General features: G+C 37.7%; 2 protein-coding genes across 2 annotated transcripts in view; one reads left to right on the top strand and one right to left on the bottom strand.

Annotated features, from left to right (window-relative positions):
- Positions 1–14,299, top strand: part of ddx43 (DEAD (Asp-Glu-Ala-Asp) box polypeptide 43) — a 27,161-nt gene extending 12,862 nt beyond the window's left edge. The window contains exons 3-17 of the mRNA XM_067421893.1: positions 3,171–3,300; positions 3,383–3,529; positions 3,970–4,051; positions 4,508–4,664; positions 4,772–4,890; positions 5,001–5,111; positions 5,231–5,372; positions 5,507–5,607; positions 5,849–5,936; positions 6,058–6,185; positions 8,030–8,139; positions 8,462–8,600; positions 8,683–8,770; positions 12,403–12,554; positions 13,991–14,299. Of these exons, the coding sequence (XP_067277994.1) occupies positions 3,171–3,300; positions 3,383–3,529; positions 3,970–4,051; positions 4,508–4,664; positions 4,772–4,890; positions 5,001–5,111; positions 5,231–5,372; positions 5,507–5,607; positions 5,849–5,936; positions 6,058–6,185; positions 8,030–8,139; positions 8,462–8,600; positions 8,683–8,770; positions 12,403–12,543 (1,683 nt within the window). The 3' untranslated portion in view covers positions 12,544–12,554; positions 13,991–14,299. The remainder of the gene's footprint in view (positions 1–3,170; positions 3,301–3,382; positions 3,530–3,969; positions 4,052–4,507; positions 4,665–4,771; positions 4,891–5,000; positions 5,112–5,230; positions 5,373–5,506; positions 5,608–5,848; positions 5,937–6,057; positions 6,186–8,029; positions 8,140–8,461; positions 8,601–8,682; positions 8,771–12,402; positions 12,555–13,990) is intronic.
- cgasa (cyclic GMP-AMP synthase a) lies at positions 14,293–20,481 on the bottom strand. Its single transcript, XM_067421894.1, has 5 exons — positions 19,563–20,481; positions 18,654–18,882; positions 15,169–15,432; positions 14,937–15,036; positions 14,293–14,721 (listed from the first exon to the last, which is right to left on the bottom strand). The coding sequence occupies exons 1-5, from the start codon at positions 20,430–20,432 to the stop codon at positions 14,376–14,378; spliced, it is 1,809 nt and encodes a 602-aa protein (XP_067277995.1). The 5' UTR covers positions 20,433–20,481; the 3' UTR covers positions 14,293–14,375.

Genomic DNA, 20,481 nt, shown 5'->3' with positions numbered 1-20,481 from the left:
TATCGGATCGGTTCTGGAAAAATGGTATCGGTGCATCCCTAGTAATTAATGAAATAATTTTCATTTTTGGGTGAACTAACCCTTTAAAATGTACTTAATTTAAAATGGAGATTTTCACAATATAATAACTATATCAGAAAACATCAGTGTTTCACAGCATCACAGTATTAAATAAACTGTATTATCACCACCAGTTAAAATGGTGTTAAATGAATGAGAGCGTTTTTTGTTGTTGTTGTTTTTTTTGGTTGAACAAATACGATTATAACACTTGAAACCATTTATTTGTTTTGTTTATTAGTTTCAATAAAACATGTCTAATCAATTAAATTCAACAAGTTATGAATTAGATTAACAACTTATTTTTTTATCATTCATTTATTAAAATGTTTAAGAATAATGGCCCTGTGAAATTTTTCTTTTTGGTTTAATACAAATATATTAACAAAACAGTGGTAATCAAATAAAATGTTACAAACATTTATCCTTTTATTTTTTGGCAAAGTGCTGCAAAACAGAGGTTACTAATTTAAAGGTGCACTATGTAGAGTTTTTGCTGTTAAATATCTAAAAACCACCAGGCTAGTATTATATATTTTGTTGAGTTCTTACAATATCCCAAATGTTTGTAAATTGTAAACTACTTCTAAATCTTGAAAAAATTGCTATTTTAACCAAGGGGCCGGGACGTCTGAGGGAGTTGCCTAGCAATTGGGTCATATCTGCGTTACCCTCGGTTTCCGGTTTTGTTTGGCAGAAACGCTTTACTCTTAGTAGTGTGCAACAAGGGTCAGCAGCTGCTGAGCGAACACAGAGTAATGTCATAGCATAATTTTCAACACTCTAAAATGTATCTGATTTGATAAACTGAGCTGTGTTACCTCATACTCATGACCGGAAAAGCGGAAATTAAGCCAGGGACTGTGTCCTGCTATATAACGTCCCATTATATAACGAATAAATGTCCTGCTGCTAGCAAGCTGTTTGATCGGCAACAACCGCTCCAGTGGCCTTGCTCGGCTCCCTCAACACTCTGTCCTGCTTTGTTTTGTACTACAGTAACATTAATAATCGCATCCATGAACATGATTTCATGAGTCCTATCCCGATTCTTTTCCACTGGTTGAGAGGCGAAGACCACATGTCCCAAGATTCTGCACTCAAACCTGGCATCATCAAGCTACGCCTTTGTTTTGAATAGGCACCCTCTAGTGGACGGAAAAGTTACATAGTGTAGATGTAAACCATGGATTAAAAAATATATTTTTAGATGATGTTTAAATTATGTATTATTGTTGTTATTAATAAAATAAAAGTACCTTTGTAGGCCTAATAGTAATATATTTCTGTCATAATTTCTTCTAGTTAAACTAAATGTTATTTTGACAGGTTTTAGTGAAGACCTGTTTGATTGTATTTGGTTTTTATTCAAAAAAAATGGTGAAAATGCTCATTTGGGGTTCCCTCAGATCAGCTTTGGAAATGTTCATATGTCCAACTATGGTTTGTGAGACGTTAAAATACCACGATCATCACGAGTACTTTTAGTAGGAGTTTTAGTAGACGAAACGGCAATGCTCATTCACAGAGACAGAACAAACAGATCACAGATTTTTATAAGTGTTTTGCACTTTTATATTTGATATTTTTCGACCAAAATGTATTTTTGATGCTTCAAGAGATTCTAATCAACCAACTGATGTCACATATGGACTACTTGATTGTTTTTATTCCTTTTCTGGACATGGACAGTAAAGTGGGCAGTGACTGCATATGCTCTAGGACTAAAATATAAAATATCTTAAATTGATTTTCGATGATAAACAGGGGTCTTACGAGTTTGGAACGACATTAGAGTCATTAATGACATCAGTTTCATTTGTGGGTGAGCTAATAACCCTTTAAGTAAAATTAAAATTACAGAATTTTAAAACTGCTTAAAGTGCAATTTGTTACTTTCCACCTGCCAAGTCATTCATCACAGACAGTATCAATGTCAGTAGTTGGCTATAAACATATTGTGTTTCAGCCACACCACAAGGTGTCACCCCGCCCAAATATTATATAAGCCTGCAATACCGAAGGTTACACTTTTAGGACTGCCACAGATTCAGGACTGCATTTCTAGGGCCCTAGGTTTTTTTGTGTGTGTGTGACAGCGCCATCTAGCCAACTGTACTCCAACAGAGGAGACCTGATTCAAACTTTTTCCACCTTATTTTTAAAGGGGTACTTCAGCGCTGGGAAGATGAATCTGTATTTAAACTGGTTCATCAATGTAGTAGAAATTTGAAATAATTTTTGAATTTGGTGCCTTCTAGACTGAGAAAAGACAGAAAATGTATTTTTGTCTCATGGGGATGAAAGACTAAAATTTCCAGAATGCTTCGCTGCCCTGTGAGGCTACTGAATCACTGTGACTGAGTTAGAGAACAGACACTACAATTAAAAACTGAACGTGTCTGTTCAATATAATGATGTCAATGAGTCCCTGCGTGAGTCTCACAGCACTAACGCTGCAGGAGTCAGATTACATTTAACGTCATGAATGAGCAGAAGTAGCTCTCATTATGAGAGCTGAGGTAATCACGACGGCACTCGCGGCATACATTCACAACGCGTGTTCAGTCTGGCGCATTTTCAGTTTATGCCTTTGGAAGCTTAACTTTCGTAGAAATTAATTTGAGAAGTTAAAACACTTAGATTGCTCAGCATCCGTTTAAATGAATGCCTGCAGCTGCGAGCTGAGCTGTGAGTGTGATCTCCTATCCCCCATGCGCGAGTTGAACGTGGAAATGGCTCCCTCTGCTGGCTGTAGTCTGTAGCCTCTGGCCAAAAATTCCAAAGATGATGCAAATATCACGCAAATATAATTTTACTCTGACATTGTTACTTATAAACATATTAGGGTTATTAAATTAACACATTAAAGTGTTTGCATAAAGTCCGATTGAGCCGACAATCAGATTATTAATAGATTATTTGGTTGCATGTAAACCTAGCCATTGTTGTCATATGGGGTATAGTAGTCCTTGAAAATGCACTTTTTTTTCTTTAGAAGAAAAAGCATATGGGTTTAGAGCAACACGCATGACATTCATGACAATTTTCATTAGTACACTCTTCTAGTCCTTTCATATTTTAAACTTTTAATTATGTATGATTGGCAGATAAACCGTGGTGAGTATGATGCTGAGGTGCTTATCATTGGAAGCAGTGATGCTCAGCTCAAAGCCAAAGAAATGATCGAAGATCTGGTGCATGGGGGGAACTCTGTCATGGGTCCTGGTTGCCGCAATGGTAGGAGAGCACAGAAATCCCCAAGCTACAAGAATCTGTGCTTTTTTTATTACAATGTTAACATTTACATTTGAATCTCCAGGAAATAGCAGTGCAGGATATCAGGGTGACTCCTGTTGGCCAGCTTCTGCTGTACGAGCTGTGGCTGCAGCTGCCCCAACACCTGCACCTATTGACTGGACTGCGCTTCGAGAAAACCGTGGCAAATATGAAGCTATTAAATGGCAAGGTGAGTCTCTAGAAGCTCAAGTCTAGTTGATGCGATCATTACTACAGATTACTTTGGTCATCATTTACTCTGCCTCATATTGTCCCAGACCTGAATGACCATATGACACATTTACACTTATGTACACACTATGCAATGCAAACTAGCTCAATGCTGTCCTTCAAGCAAACATCTCAGCTGAGTGATATGAAAACATACATATATATATATATATATATATATATATATATATATATATATATATATATATATATATATATATATATATATATATATATATATATATATACACATATATATACACACACACACACACACACACACACACACACACACAAACAAACAAACAATGGCCTCATTCTTGCCTAATCTAAGCCCTGTCTGTGAAACCAGGCCTATAAATCCTACACCTGATTTAACAATCATTTTGGTTTCTGCAGATCTTCCCACTCTAAAGAAGGATTTCTACATTGAAGCAAAATCAGTGGCTGCTCGTAGTGCAGAAGAAGTTAAAATCTGGAGGTAAGAGTTGTCTGTCATTGCTTCCTTTCTTCACGTTAGCCCAAAGATGGCAGCACTTATCTGTTAATAACAAACCATCTGAAGGGCTCAATGGAAACCAAGATTTATGCATTGGGTTTGTTTTATTGCCATGTGTGACTATTGTGCATCTAACATAATAATATGGTAAATGTGACTATATATATATATATATATATATATATATATATATATATATATATATAATGTAAATGTAAAAATAAAAAAAAATGTAAACAAATAATTTCCAGAAGGTTTACAAGCTCGATTTTATTTATTTTTTATTTTTTTTTAAACCATTGAATTTACATGACTCTTAAAGGACAAGGGTTTACTATTGTATTTATTTCATGATACAAATCAGATGCATCTAAAGCTATTAAGATAGCATTTTTTTGCAAACAGTGCATACCTTGTACTTCTGCTTTTCTCTAACAGAAAAGAGAACAACAACATCTTTGTGGATGATTTGAAAGATGAGGATAAAAGAACCATTCCCAATCCAGTGTGCACTTTTGAGGAAGCTTTTATTCACTATCCTGGAATAATGGAAAACATTGTCAGGGTGGGATTTCAAAAGCCAACTCCCATTCAGGTGAAGAAACATGTCTCATGTGTTTGTTTATATAGTTTTTCTATGGGATGTAAAGCTTGTCATGTGGGGATGAATGTAATCCTGGTTATTTTTTTCTCATGGTTCAGTCACAAGCCTGGCCAATCATCCTGAAAGGAATAGATGTGATTGGAATAGCCCAGACAGGAACAGGCAAAACGTTGTCCTACCTGCTTCCTGGCTTTATTCATATGGATGAGCAACCTGTGTCAGTGCTCCACCTTTCACCTTTTTGTTAACAAATATATTTATGTATTTGTTAATACTCCTGTACGTTCCTTAACCTCACTCTAATCTGGTTGGTATACATAATTGTAGGCGTAGGGACAGAAGAGATGGCCCCGGCATGTTGGTTTTGACTCCCACTCGTGAGCTGGCCCTCCAGATTGAAGCAGAGTGCAGCAAATACAGCTATAAAGGATTTAAAAGGTGCTGTAAGCATAAATCATCCAAAGCGATCAGAATGTTATGCAAAAAAAATAATGTAAGAATTCATCTAGTGTCCTGTGTTATTTGTCTGTTGCTCAAAATTCTTTTCATTACTATAGCATCTGTATCTATGGAGGAGGTGACCGAAAGGCCCAGATTAAATTAGTCACCAGTGGTGTGGACATAGTCATTGCCACACCAGGACGATTAAATGATCTGCAGATGAATGAGCTCATCAACTTGCGCTCCATCACTTATCTGGTAAGTTAGTGGTAGAAGTGCATACTGGGACAGTAACGGGTGTGTTTTTATGCATTTTGAGCATTTAAAAAGCAAACAAACTAGTTTCATTAATTTCGGATACATTTGTCTTTTTATTTTTCCTCTTGTTTCAGGTGTTGGATGAGGCTGACAGAATGTTGGATATGGGCTTCGAACCCCAAATCATGAAAATCATTCTGGATATTCGACCTGACAGACAAACTGTAATGACTAGGTGAATTTTCTTTTCTTTCTTTTTTTAAACTCTTTTTACTATCTAAAAACCACATTTTTAATGCTGACATTTACCACATAAAAGTACATACATTTCACAACCTATTCTACAAAGCATTTGAACATGTCGTTGCTGTGTAAATTTGCCTTTAAATGTAGAATTGGGGTTTGAATGTTTTGACATATAGATTATTGTTTTTTGCTGTATTAGTTTAGTGTACTTTTTTCTATTCCTACTACAGTGCCACCTGGCCAACAGGTGTCAGGCGACTGGCCAAATCCTACCTAAAAGACCCCATGATGGTTTATGTGGGCACCTTAGATCTAGCAGTGAGTGAACAGTTACCGTTAATGGGTAATTACCCAAATACCAGGTTAAATATAACTTTTCTGTTTGGCCTCTTTATTAAAAGTCCCCAGTTAATTCCCCTTCTTCATCTGTCTCCCTCAGGCGGTGAACACTGTTCATCAGACAGTGCTGTTCGTGCAGGAGGAAGAGAAAAAGGCTTATGTTTTTGACTTTATCCACCGAATGGAACCTCTCGACAAAGTACTAATATTCGTTGGGAAAAAAATAAAGTGAGTTTCTCATAGGGAAACTTAAATGGTTCAATTCCACGAAACAGGAAATGGGAGGAGTTTCTGCAAGCACACTCAGGTTCTGCTGAAATGCTATTGCATAATATCATTTGTATTATGATCACTTGATGTGGCCTGTCAGCTGTGCGCTCTAGAAAGGTTATTTTCTTAAAATGAAACTTGGCATTTCTCCTTTGTCAGGGGGAGTGGTTTAATTTGATTTATTAAATTCTTCCTGTTACTCACTAGTGTTAGGTTTTGCTCTTCCACACCCCAGCAGTAGACATCTTGTGGTAATTCATTTCAAACGTTGTGCAAACATTAGAAGCAAATACTCAGTTTGGAACAGATTCTTTATTACACTTTCAGCCTGGCAATATGATTCAGTGCTTAGTCTGAACCAGAACAGATCCGCTGTTAGATCCAGTGGCGCAAGAGCTTCATGTCTGCTTGCAGTGTAAATGGTTTATTGGTTTTATAGCAGCAGGTCTCCAGACTAACATTTGAGAGCACCTGATTTAATTTTTTAAAGGCTTAGTTCACCCAAAAATGAAATTTATGTCATTAATGACTCACCCTAATGGTTCAAAAATAACAAAAACTACGACTTTATTCAGCATTGTCTTCTCTTCCACATTTGTTTTCAAACTTCAAATAAAGATTCAAACGGTAATGAACCAGCAGATTGATTTATGATTCGAGTCGCAAATGTCACGTGATTTGAGCAGTTTGACACGTGATCCGAATCATGAATCAATACGCAGATTCATGACCGTTTGAATCTTTATTTGAGGTTTGAAAACAAATGCAGAAGAGAAGACAATGCTCAATAAAGTCGTAGTTTTTGTTATTTTTGGACCAAAATGTATTTAACTAACTGATGTCACATATGGATGACTTTGATGTTTTTATTACCTTTCTGTTTTCTCTTAAACTGTGTTCTCAAGATGAGCGGAGGTTTTATGGGTGTGGAACAACATCAGGGTCATTAATGTAATATATTTCATTTTTGGGTGAACTAACCCTTTAATCATAAAGGTAATTTATTCATAAAATGATTATTATTTTGCAGAACCTAATATTACATGCTTGCATGGAAATGCACTTGACAGTTAAGCACTGAGCTTGAGTTGAGATACTTGTAAAATTAACTTTATTTTATAGAAGTATTTATTTTAACAGTGAGATGTTAAAGGGAAAATTTAAAATGTGTTTTTAATGTTTGGTCATCACATTAACAATAACATTTAAATTGGATAATATTTAGAGCTTTAAAGTGCTGAAAAAAGTGTGAAGTTCTTGAAAGTCTTTGGAACAGAGTGCTTGAATTTCACTCTCAAAAGGTTGTATGAACCCTGAAATTAATAATGTAAAAACATTTGAGTATTTCTTCCACAAGGCTTTCTAACGCAATCTCCCAGCATTGTGTAGTAACTCTTGTGTGATCAAGCTTTTCTGCACTTACAAGAAGTGCGGTTTCATTACGCTTTTGTTCTGTTTGCCATTGTTTTTCAAATGCAACCTGGATGGCAGCTCTTATCAGTTGGGAAACTTGTCGCACCATCTGGAGCCCTGAGCAGCAAAGTTTGTTTCTCTTCTAGAGGTGCTGTTTGTGGGATCGTTCATCCTCAAACCATGAAAAAAAAAATACAGCACAGTAAAAGTACAACCCTCACTTCACTTGCAACAAGAATAAACAATTTGTTGTGTGGTGATTTAATGGCATGCGATAGTTTGATGAACCAAAACTGTATGCCATACTGTTGATTCCAAAGTTAAATTAGGAAACAAATCCATCTGAGGAGATATATTCTCACTGATTTCTCTTTCCTGCTGCTGTGTAGGGCCGATGACCTCTCCAGTGACCTGTGTCTGCAGGGTTTAGCAGTTCAGTCTCTACATGGAGACCGAGAGCAATGCGACAGAGAAGAGGCTCTGCAGGACTTTAGAGATGGTGTGTTAGTAAGCAGTAAATAGAAAATTTTAATGTGTATTTTTTCTGTGACACTAATAGCACCAGAATTGTAAAAATGCTGATACCATCTTCCTTGTTTAGACAAGGTAGTCCAAAAACTCGCTCCTTTGGTTGAGTAAATGTTGTTGTCCAGCTACTCAAATCAAAATAATTCTTGGTACCACTAGCTGGCACAGAAAATGCATACTTTAGCTTTAAGCAAAATGACAACTTTCACTGCAGTCAGCAATTGTAAGCATTGTACGCACTTAAAGATTTAACCAAAATTGATCTGAGATTGCTATCTACCTGTCCATGGAAGGTCGTGTGCGGATTCTGGTGGCGACTGATCTGGCCTCCAGAGGGCTAGACGTTCATGACATCACGCATGTTTTCAACTATGACTTCCCTCGGAATGTGGAGGAGTATGTGCACCGCGTTGGTAGAACAGGTCGTGCAGGGTGAGTGAAACAGGGACGAGTGTGTCTGTGCAAAAATAGTAGCTTAATAGCTGAATGTAAATGAGTCCATGTCTTAACTCAGGCGGTCCGGTGCCTCTGTAACCCTGGTAACAAGAGAAGACTGGAGAGTAGCTTCTGAGTTGATCACCATCCTCGAGAGATCTGGACAGGTAAACACACCTGCAGGCGCCCACCCATTATGTTTATGACACATTGCTATGTAAAGAATGCAAATCAGCTTATTATTAATAAATCGGAAGTTTATCGCAGCAGTTGCCTATTCACCATTTATAGTCATGGGGAAACATCCTTCTCTCTATGGCTTGTGTAAATCTTGTCAAACTAGACTGAAAATAAAAAAATATATATTGTAGTAGGAATATGCAATATATTATCATAACACTCTAAAGGGATGTTTTAATGTTTTCAGAATCTGTCCAATAAGTGTATGTATGTGTGTGTGTATATATATATATATATATATATATATATATATATATATATATATATATATATATATATATATATATATATATATATATATATATATATATATATATATATAAAAAAATAAATTATTAGGGCCGGGACTCGATTAAAAAAATTAATCTAATTAATTAGAGGCTTTGTAATTAATAATCGAATTTAATCGCATTTTAATTGCATATAAATATTTGACCTGAGAACAGTGAGAAGTATTTTTCACATGGATTTTTAGTATACCATTGAATAATGACTGAATACATAAGCTTAACCAACAAAATATTGTTTATTTATTTCAGTCCAGCAGACCAGCGCAATGTTTGCCATTAAGTTTAGCAAAAGCATATTTGTGATATTTGAGGCTCGATGTGCTGCGGTGATAAGCAAATTTCCTTGTTGTATAGCTTGCACACAACCATGCTCTTGTCGAAGCTTCCATCCTTTCATTTTTTAAAACAAAATTTCCCATCCACGGGGCCAAGCAAAGCGGTCTCATCAGCTTCTTCATTCGTGTTCACTATGGTTTGTTGTTGTCGTGACTTCTGAGCGCTAGTTGGTGTTCCAGTATAATCAGTCCGTCGAAACTCATTCATTGAAAAACGTTCCGCGGTGCAAAAATAAGTGTGGTTAAAATTATTTATTTTTTTGCGTAATTAATTCATGCGTTAGTCCCGTTATTAATTAATCTTAATTAACGCGTTAAAGTCCCGGCCCTAATATATATATATATATATATATATATAACAACAACAACTCAGGAAGTTGTTCAAAATCCTGCTGTCCCACAGAGTGCCAATGTACTGATTTCACCCTGTGCTACAAGATGCAGCTCTTGTCAGAAGTGGATTCAAAACTGAGCGCGAGCACAAATAACCTGATATTGTATTGAAATTATTTTATTAACTTGACATACAGGCAAGACCTATTCTTGTAGATGTGTTCCTAAAAATATACATACATTTTTACGTTGGCACGTGACTGTTTTAACTTGTTAAACCTGTGTTTCCCCCTTGTCCGACCCGACCCACACCCGTATCCGACACACTTGGATGTTTTTCACCCGTTTCAGCAAAACTTGCGGGTTGACCCGTCGGGAACCCATGGGTACCTGAACCCGTGCAGGACTCTGATATATATATACATACACACATTTTTACCGGTAATATTTAGTGTCCTTTGAATTCCGTAGATTTCTCTGGAGGTTATTTATTAACTTAATCTGTCTCTCTAAATATAGATTGGATATAGATAAAATTATCATTATATCTGCAATGGTCAGATGTTTTGGTTTTCTCTCAATAATTCATTTCAGTCCATCATCAGTAATATGATAACCATCTGTTTGACTAAAATTCTCCCCGCACTAGCTAATGGCACAGAGTATCGACACAAATTTCTTGATTCGGTTCGAATTTGATTCACTAGCTTGTGATTCGATATTGATTATTTGGGAAAAAAAAAAATCTACTTAACCCTTGTGTGGTGTTCAAATTTTTGTTACTCAGCCAGTGTTTGTGGGTCTGGTGGACCCACTGCATTTTTGCGTTTTTAATTCAACTCAATCAAAAATGTTATGTTAAAATACTCAACAGATGTTTACTTCATCCCAATTACAAGCAATATAAATAGCATATATGGTTAATATTTTCTCTTTACCTTTGTCACATTTAAGAATTGTAACCTCATGTGGGAACGGCAGGGGTTGAAACAAAACTCACTCTTGCGCACACACACACACACACACACGCACACGTACAAAAAAAAACACACACACACCACACACACACGGATATGTGGTGTATGGTTACTCTCCATAGGCATACTGGTTTTTCTAATGTACAAACTGTATAATCTATCCCACTACACTAACCCTACCCCTAAACCTACCAATCAGAGAAAACTTTTGGCATTTTTTGAATCTCAAAAAACACCATTTAGTATGTTTTAGTATGAGGACACAGATATCATCATAAACCATGTTAACATTGTAATACCCATGTCATTATACATATTTGTGTCCTCATAAACCATATACATGAACACACACACACTAACAGCAGGCCCTGACAGGAGGAGGACAGAGTAAAGGTACACAGGACCTACAATTCCCACCCTTTCATGAGCCTCGGGTCCAGTGGACCCGAACATCCTGTGTGTAATATGTGTATGGGGGGTGTACAGTGTGTGGTCATTGAAAATGTGTTCTGATAAATATTCCTCACAGAAAATGAGCCAAGGGCAATGAGTCTCAGTTTGAAAAAATAATTAATCGTATAATTTTTCTTTTGACAAAAAATGAAAACAGGTCCAACAGACCCGAACACCATTCAAGGGTTAAGTAAACTATAAATAGCTGTAAACTACACATGGGAGTCAGTTGGTACTACATTACTGTAATAGTGAACGATAAAAAAAAGGTTGTGTATATAAACACTTAAATTACATTTGAGTTCTGATACTAACAGTTATACAAATATATTTATATTCCAATTCCAAAAATGAAATTTTTTCCTTCCCTTGAGTTTATCGTCACTGAATGTTTTTTTTTTCTGAGGTAAAGGTGACGTTACTTGACATTGTTTATAAGCTGTTTTATTGACTCATGATTGAAACTGATTGATCAATTACATGAGGCATGATACAGATTTTGGTTTTTTTGGTAATTGTATCTTTGTTCAGATGTTCATTTATGTTTATTTGACGTAACTAGTGTTAAAGCAGAGGAGGTGATCTGTTCACGTGCGCTTTGCACTGCTGCTTGAAGTGAGGCGCTACAGCGAACTGTCACAGAATATTAAACAGCTTCAAAACTGTTTTTTTTTAGGATTTCGTAGCTAAATAGACAATGTAAAATCTGTTAATTTTTCATATCAAAATTCTCAAAGCACAAACCTTATTGCGAATTACTGGGTGAGAGCAATGATACAATGTTCCATTCATTCATCAACCGAAAACACTAATCGATTCTTGGGATTTAAGAATTTATATGGTTTGTAACAATGAAAATCGATTAAAATAGAGCTGTTGATGAGCGATTGCCATCCCTGATAGCTAAAGGTTTTTTTTTATTATATGGTCAGGCGTTATTTCAACTGGATCTCTTTTGTTTAAACAATTTTCATCACCTAACTGAACAACCTTTTAAAAGCCTCACCACAACCTTCTGCTAGTAAAATGACTTAAACCAAATTGACTTTTAGTAACTGACGTGTGTGTGTGTGTGTGTGTATATAACCAAAGAGAGCGCCTTTGTACTGTTTATGTATGCAACATCCTAATGGAGAATTTAGATAAAGGAAAGCATTCTTCCTTTCTTTAGGATGTACCAGAAGAACTGGTTCTGATGGCTGAACGTTATGAGAAACACCGGAGGGAGAAAGAAATGTTTGCGCCCAGAGGCAGAGGAGGAGGAGGAGGACAGAGAGGCCATTTCAGAGGAGGCTCAGACCGGAGGTTCTGATCTCTTGAAAGGTAGTTTCATTTTATTTTACTTTCTTAGTCACATCAACATAAAATTATTTTTGAAATGACAACAGATTTTTAAAGGGGGGGTGAAATGCAGTTTAATGCATACGGAGCGTTTTACACTGTTAAAGACTTAGATTCCCATCCTAAACATAGACAAAGTTTCAAAAACTAATGTTGGATGTTTGATGGAGTATTTCTGTGTCAAAAATACTCCTTCCAGTTTCTCACAAGTTTCGGAGAGTTTTTTTCAAGTATGGGTCGGCTTGACGTGAATAGAGCGGAAGGTCCTTGTATGGGCCGTACGGCTCTTCTCCCGGTAGGGTGCGCGCGCGACTAGAGCGAGAGAGGAAATGCACGCCCATAAACACACTCTCAGCTGCAGATCCAGTCGTCCATGAACACTTCTGTCACGCCGCGCTCCACTTTATTCCTATGGGGGACATCAAGCGACTTCAACGCTTCAGCACAGCATTCCAGGAAGGCAGCGCTGCATTTGAACCGATTTGAACGCAGAATTGACGGGAAGCTTCACAACATCGCTTCAGTCGCGTTGCAAAGTGGATTTCCACCGTTCACTGCTGTCAGGACTTTACCAAATCATACTAAAGAAGTGTGTTTTTGACGGAGCGGTCCCAGCGATAAAGGTTCGGTCCTGCTTCGGAAGCAGCCGGTGAGTAAAACTGCTTCAAATGTCTATGCTGTTGGCTATCGTCACGTGAGTAAACACCAGTAAACGACACGGCCGCGTGCTTCGTCATTCAAACGCGCTAACGTTACTCCATTGTTGTTCTATACAAAACGTTACACTAGTCTGACGTGCAAAACCATTTTGCTTGCTACTGCTAAGGTTTAGTCTCATACAATAGTCCATAAACCAAATCATGTCCTCATAAACTGCGAGTAAACAAGTGCAAATGTTGATAGGCCACTAAATACAGTACATACCACAGAGACGGACGTCCTGCTGTTGCTGTTTCTCCTGTTTAATTTATTTCAGCCTCTGAATTTGATTCTGGATCATTATCTGTATTAGCTGAGAATCGATAGCCATGGGTTTCTCCACACTTGAGGACGTCACCGCTTTGCGCACTCGTCATTCTATAGCTCCACCCACACAATACGCCTCCAGCCGCTCGTTTTTTTCCGGAAAGCCTCGGTACAGCCTATATTTGTTTTTTAAATATAATAAAACTAAAGACTTTTCGGAGATATGAAGGATGCAATACTACTCTATAGGTACTCAAGATTGACATGAGATTGACTGAAACTGAGTGTTTCACCCCCCCTTTAAGAAAAAATAAAATGAACCATGATTTTAACTTTTTTTTTTTTTTCCTAAACAAAAGGAAGGTTTCCTAGGTTGGTTTCCTAAACCAACGTGTACCTTTTTTAAGCATTTGTATATCTCGCCTGTTGTAATTTTGAATTCTATCTTTCAGGTTGCTGGGACTTTACTCACTGGATTTAATTCATTATTCTTTTAAAATGTTAATCCTCTCATTTGTAGAGAGGCTTGTGAAGAACATTTAAGTTTTGTTATGTTTAAGAAATGCTGATTCATTTTATATGCATGATGTTTTTCTTTAATGGGATTTTATTTTTATTTTTTTCAGTTTAGTAAAATTTATTATTGTTATCCTCGTTGATGTGAGGTAAAATGCCCCTAACTTTAGATGATGTAACTCTTGTTCATTGCGTTCAAATATAATAAAAATAAAATTGTATCAAATAAAAGCCTGTAAAACTAATTGGAATGTTTATTTAATTGAACTACAGATGACCAGCAAGAAAAAACAAATCATACATAATTCATAATTAAGAAAATCATAATTTACTGAATATAGGGAAGTAGTTATTGCATTGAAATTCGATTGCATTTGCCAAGAAATCACAGCTAATCGGAGTGGCTTGATCTAGGAGGTTATGGGATGGAATGAAAAAGTTTGGGAGATGACGAGCTTTTAGATATTTGACAAAGTCTTCCGAAAGCTGCTGGAAGCAGTCGGCCAGCTGACTGTATGCCCACTTGTTGTCATTTCCTCTTGCAGCACAAGCGTGGAGCAGGGTGGTCTTTGCATGGTAGGAGCAGAACTTGGACATTTTATTGGATTTGGAGTTGTCCTCTTTGAGCCGTTGGAGAAGATACTTTAGAAGCTTTAGACACTCCTTCCTGTAGAAGTGGACAAAAGTTAAATTAATCATAGTTCATGTTTAGTGCTTGTTTAAATGGATTTAAGATTGTATTAATTTTCCTGGACTTACAGACCAGTATTTTCATGCAAGCATTGAAAAACTATCAAAACGTATCATTTATGCAATTCAGTAGATCTGTTTTATGCAAATCAATTTCAAATACAGCAAACCATCGAAGCACAGAATGGTTACCGGCAACATTTCTGTCCACCGGCCTCGCAGCATGTCTTGGACTGGCCGTGCCTTTTCAGAATTTCTTTTTCAACATGTGAAAAGGAGATTCGCCAGGCATCTGTGTAGAGATCATTTTTCAAATGAACAATTGTATTTATTTGGTGTTTTTATTTGTAGGGCTGCAGTAGCTTAACTCGTATACATATAAAACACAAAGTAAATCAAGCTAAAAACAATAAACACAGTATACCTTTTGCAACAACTCCATCATGCTCTGCATCTCCTTTCCCCACATATTTAGGCACCAGGTAGAATGGTTGACGCTTCATATCAGCTTTTTCCTTTTTACCAAGCCAGTTTTCTATTTTGAAACCATCTTTTGTAAAGACTGGCCAGCTTGCACGGTGAACCTTAAGACCAAGTACGAAGTCAATGGAAATGATGTTTTTGTTTTCTGATACTTCCAGTGTCACTGCAGGGCACCGTGGCTTCTTTCGTTGTATCTCAATTTTGTCTATAAAATGCAAAAGATAGACATATAAAGATTAGAAATTAAGAGTAGTACCCACGCCATCACCACACACACTTTATTTGTATTCAACCACTACTTAAGATTAAATATTACATTTATGAACGTTTGTGTTTTTATAATTTTTAAAGGACTAAATTGATAATGTGATGATCAAAATCTAAATAATTATATCGATCAGGCATAACCACTGACAGGTGACGTGAATAACACTGATTATCTCTTCATCACCGCACCTGTTAGTAGGTGGCATATACAGGTCCTTCTCAAAAATTTAGCATATGTGATAAAAGTTCATTATTTTCCATAATGTAATGATAAAAATTAAACTTTCATATATTTTATTCATTGCACACCATCTGAAATATTTAAGGTCTTTTATTGTTTTAATACTGATGATTTTGGCATACAGCTCATGAAAACCAAAAATTCCTATCTCAAAAAAGTGTTTTTAATACAAAAAAAGTCAACCTTCAAATAATTATGTTCAGTTATTCACTTAATACTTGGTTGGGAATCCTTTTGCAGAAATGACTGCTTCAATGTGGCGTGGCATGGAGGCGATCAGCCTGTGGCACTGCTGAGGTGTTATGGAGGCCCAGGATGCTTCGATAGCGGCCTTAAGCTCATCCAGAGTGTTGGGTCTTGTGTCTCTCAACTTTCTCTTCACAATATCTCACAGATTCTCTATGGGGTTCAGGTCAGGAGAGTTGGCAGGCCAATTGAGCACAGTAATACCATGGTCAGTTAACCATTTACCAGTGGCTTTGGCAATGTGAGCAGGTGCCAGGTCGTGCTGAAAAACGAAATCTTCATCTCCATAAAGCTTTTTTTAGCAAATGGAAGCATGAAGTGCTCCAATCTCCTGATAGCTAGCTGCACTGACCCTGCCCTTGATAAAACAGAGTGGACCAACACCAGCAGCTGACATGGCACTCCAGACCATCACTGACTGTGGGTACTTGACACTGGACTTCAGGCATTTTGGCATTTCCTTCTCCCCAGTCTCTGGCACCTTGATTTCAGAATGACATGCAAAATTTGAGCAACAGTCCAGTGCTGCTTCTCTGTAGCCCAGGTCAGGTGCTTCTTCCACTGTTTCTGGTTTAAAACTGGCTTGACCTGGGGAATGCGCCACCTGTAGCCCATTTCCTGCTCACGCCTGTGCACGGTGGCTCTGGATGTTTCTACTCCAGACTCAGTCCACTGCTTCCGCAGGTCCCCCAAGGTCTGGAATCGGTCCTTCTCCACAATCTTCCTCAGGGTCCGGTCACCTCTTCTCGTTGTGCAGCGTCTTTTGCCACACTTTTTCCTTCCCACAGACTTCCCACTGAGGTGCCTTGATACAGTACTCTGGGAACAGCCTATTCGTTCAGAAATTTCTTTCTGTGTCTTACCCTCTCGCTTGAGGGTGTCAATGATGGCCTTCTGGACAAGGTCGGGTCGGCAGTCTTACCCATGATTGCGGTTTTGAGTAATGAACCAGGCTGGGAGTTTTTAAAAGCCTCAGGAATCTTTTGCAGGTGTTTAGGGTTAATTAGTTGATTCAGATGATTAGGTTAATAGCTCGTTTAGAGAACCTTTTCATGATATGCTATTTTTTTGAGATATTAAAACAATAAAAGACCTGAAATATTTCAGTTGGTGTGAAATGAATCTAAAATATATGAAAGTTTATTTTTAGACCTGTATTTGGCAGAACATTTTGCTTTCAAAGTTGATGTGTTAGAAGCAGGAAAAATGGGCAAGCGTAAATATTTGAGCGAGTTTGACATGGGCCAAATTGTGATGGTTAGACGATTAGGTCTGAGCATCTTCAAAACTTCAGATCTTGTGGGGTGTTTCCGATCTGCAGTGGTCAGTATCGATCAAAAGTAGTCAGAGGAAGGAACACTGGTGAACCGGTGACTGGATCATGGGCGAACAAGGCTCATTGATTCACATAGAGAAACCCTTGTGTTCCAATCAAATAGATAAGTTGCTAAAGAAGTTAATGCTGGTTCTGATAGAAAGGTGTCAGAATACATAGTGCATCACAGTTTGTTGCGAATGGGACTGCATAGCCACAGACCAGTTAGGGTGCCCATGCTGACCCCTATCCAATGCTAAAAGTGCTAACAGTAGGGCACAAAAGCATCAAAACTGGGCCACAAAGCAATGGAAGAAGGTGACATTGTCTAACGAATCCCCTTTTCTTTTACATCACGTGGATGATTGGGTGCGTGTGCATTGTTTACCCTGGAACACATGGCACCAGGATGCACTATGGGAAGAAGGCAATCCGGTGGAGGCAAGTGTGATGCTTTTGGCAATGTTCTGCTGGGAAACCTTGGGTCCTGCCATCCATGCGGATGTTACTTTGACACATAACACCTACCCAAGCATTGTTGTATGCAGACAATGTAAATTTTTTCATGGAAATGGTATTCCCTGGTGGCTATCGCCTCTTTCCGCAGGATAATGTGCCCTGCCACAAGGCAAAAATGGTCCAGGAATAAAAATCCAATCGAGCAGTTGTGGGATGTGCTGAACAAACAAGTCCGATCCATGGAGGCCCCACCTTGCAACTAACAGGAATTAAAGGATCTGCTGCTAACATCATGGTGCTAGAAACCACAACACACCTCCAGGGGTCTAGTGAGTCCATGCCTCGACTGGTCAGGCCTGTTTTGGCAGCAAAAGGGGGACCAAAACAATATTAGTTATATAGATCATAGTTATGCCTGATCGGTGTGACCAGCAACCTTCCGTGAATCAGTTCAGCAGTTTAACCCACTAGACCACCATCGCAGCTTGAGTTGTACCATTGCAATAACTAGCCATTAATTTAAAACATTTTAGTTAATTTAAACATTGTGATATAAAGGTTTAATTATATTTAAGTGTTTAAGGATTGAAGTGAAATAAGTTCACAGTACTTTAAAAAAAATTGTTTTTAAGCTTAAAAGGGTCAAGGCAACACACACACACACACACACCACACAGTTCTGTCTGAATACTTGATTCTGGTTGGCTGGAAGGTGTGATTAGTTGCACAGGTGTGTGTGTGTGTGTGTGTGTGTGTGTGTGTGTGTGTGTGTGTGTGTGTGTGTGTGTATATATATATATATATATATATATATATATATATATATATATATATATATATATATATATATATATAAAATAAACAAATAAAAAATATTTATTAACTAGATTGGACCTACATCTACATTGAAGATTTTCCACAGCCTCCTTGACTGCATCTCTGAATTCACTCAGCATTTTGCTGGCCTGAATGGTCTTGTCTTCATTTAGGAATATGTCCAGAGGATGTTTATTCGGATGTCGTTTCAGTGCAACACTGTAAAATGCTCCTGCCTCATCGAACGGATCTATATCCACTCTCTCCACCGGAATTGTTAGCATGACATCAAATTCATCAGGTTCACAAATCTAAAATATAACAAAGGTAAAGCTTATGTTTTGAACAGTAAAACTTTTTTTGCATCGTATTGATTAGAAGTCTTAGGTCAAGACCATATAATCTGTAGTCTTCGATGGCATGTAAAGCATTTACTTTTTTTTCTTGTGCTTAAAGAGACATTGCATCACTGTGTGTACATGCACATATTCTGAAATAGTGGCTATACATCCTGCCTTGTAAAAAAAAAAAAAAAAGAGCTGTAATGCTATTCCTGTATGCATGTGCACATTATGGTACATTGTTGGAATAATTGGATAGCCTACTTGCATTTACTGATTATATACTTTAACAATAATTTAATCAACTTTGTAGTTTTGTAGTTCTAAATTAGTTCCTTGATAATAACACACAATATAAGTAGGCCTATGTCGAAAACGTTTGAATTTTCACAAATGGTTGTAGGCCTATCTAATGACACCAAGTATAAAATTATTTGGACATGCTGTGATGTAAGTGAATAAAGTATTTGTAGGCCTATGTCTTGGAATTCAGGTTAATTAATATGCCATGTCTTATTCAGATTTGTAGAAACAGTGCTGCTTTGTTATTAGAGTAACGCCTTTTTTACACACTGCACATTATTAATTCCAAAAATACATTAGACCAATTGTTCACTCTCTTAATCATATTGTGGAGATGTCACAGTTACCTTAACGTTTTCATAATAACTTCCCGTTGGCAATCTCTCGATGTCTGCACACCAGGTCGTGTATTTTTTAAGGTGCGCAATGACTTCAACCGTGATGTCATTAACGCAACTGGATGCAGTAGATCGCTGGCACTTTTTGATCTTTAATTTATCAATAGTTCCTTTAAGAACTTTCCCCAGTGTGTCATCGACGCTTAGTTCTCTCAGTGCAGTTTTGTCTACGCTTTTCTTTTTGCGGTCAGAGCTGCGCGCGCTAAGCGCTGGATGTGTGTCAGAAAAGTGTGTGGGTTTTTCTTCTGATTTGCTCTCCAGAGATTCTTCTCTGTCAAGGTTTGGAGGATCTCTCTCCTTTTTACTCTGTCGTTTTGGTGCTGTTTTTTCGCCGGACTTGCTCTTGGCAGGCTGCTGAGATTTTCCTTCACTTTCATAGTCATGGGGATTTGTTGTCTTTTTACTCTGTCGCTTGCTCTTTGCACTGTCTCGTCTGTCATTGTCGCCAGAAACAGCTCTTCTTCTGCACGCCGCACCGAGATTTTCTTTGCTCTCGGAGATCTCCAGAGACTGGCCATCTCCGTTTGAAAGATCTCTGTGCGTTATATTCTGTCGGTTGGGTGCCGGGGTTTCTCGATGTTTTTCTTGACTTTCATATTCATGAGGATTTTCCTTCGTTTTACTTTGTCGCGTTCTGCTTCCCCTTTTTTGCGCGCCTTTTTCCTCTGTGCGTTCCGGGGATTTATTCTCTATTCCACTAGCATGTCGATCTCTCTGCTCTTTACTCTTCCCGCTCGGTTTTACTGACGCTTTGGCTTTGGGTCTGGGTCGGTCAGGACTTGTCACGCGGACGCTGTTTTGTCTTCTCTGGCTGCTCATGATAGCAGGTGAACCGAATGCGACGCGCGCAGTTGTGCACTAAAGGAAG

Source organism: Pseudorasbora parva, chromosome 17 (assembly GCF_024679245.1).
Source record: "Pseudorasbora parva isolate DD20220531a chromosome 17, ASM2467924v1, whole genome shotgun sequence".
Classification (NCBI taxonomy): Eukaryota; Metazoa; Chordata; class Actinopteri; order Cypriniformes; family Gobionidae; genus Pseudorasbora; species Pseudorasbora parva.
The sequence above is the reverse complement of the archived record's forward strand: the minus strand, read 5'-3'. Positions and strand labels throughout refer to the sequence as shown.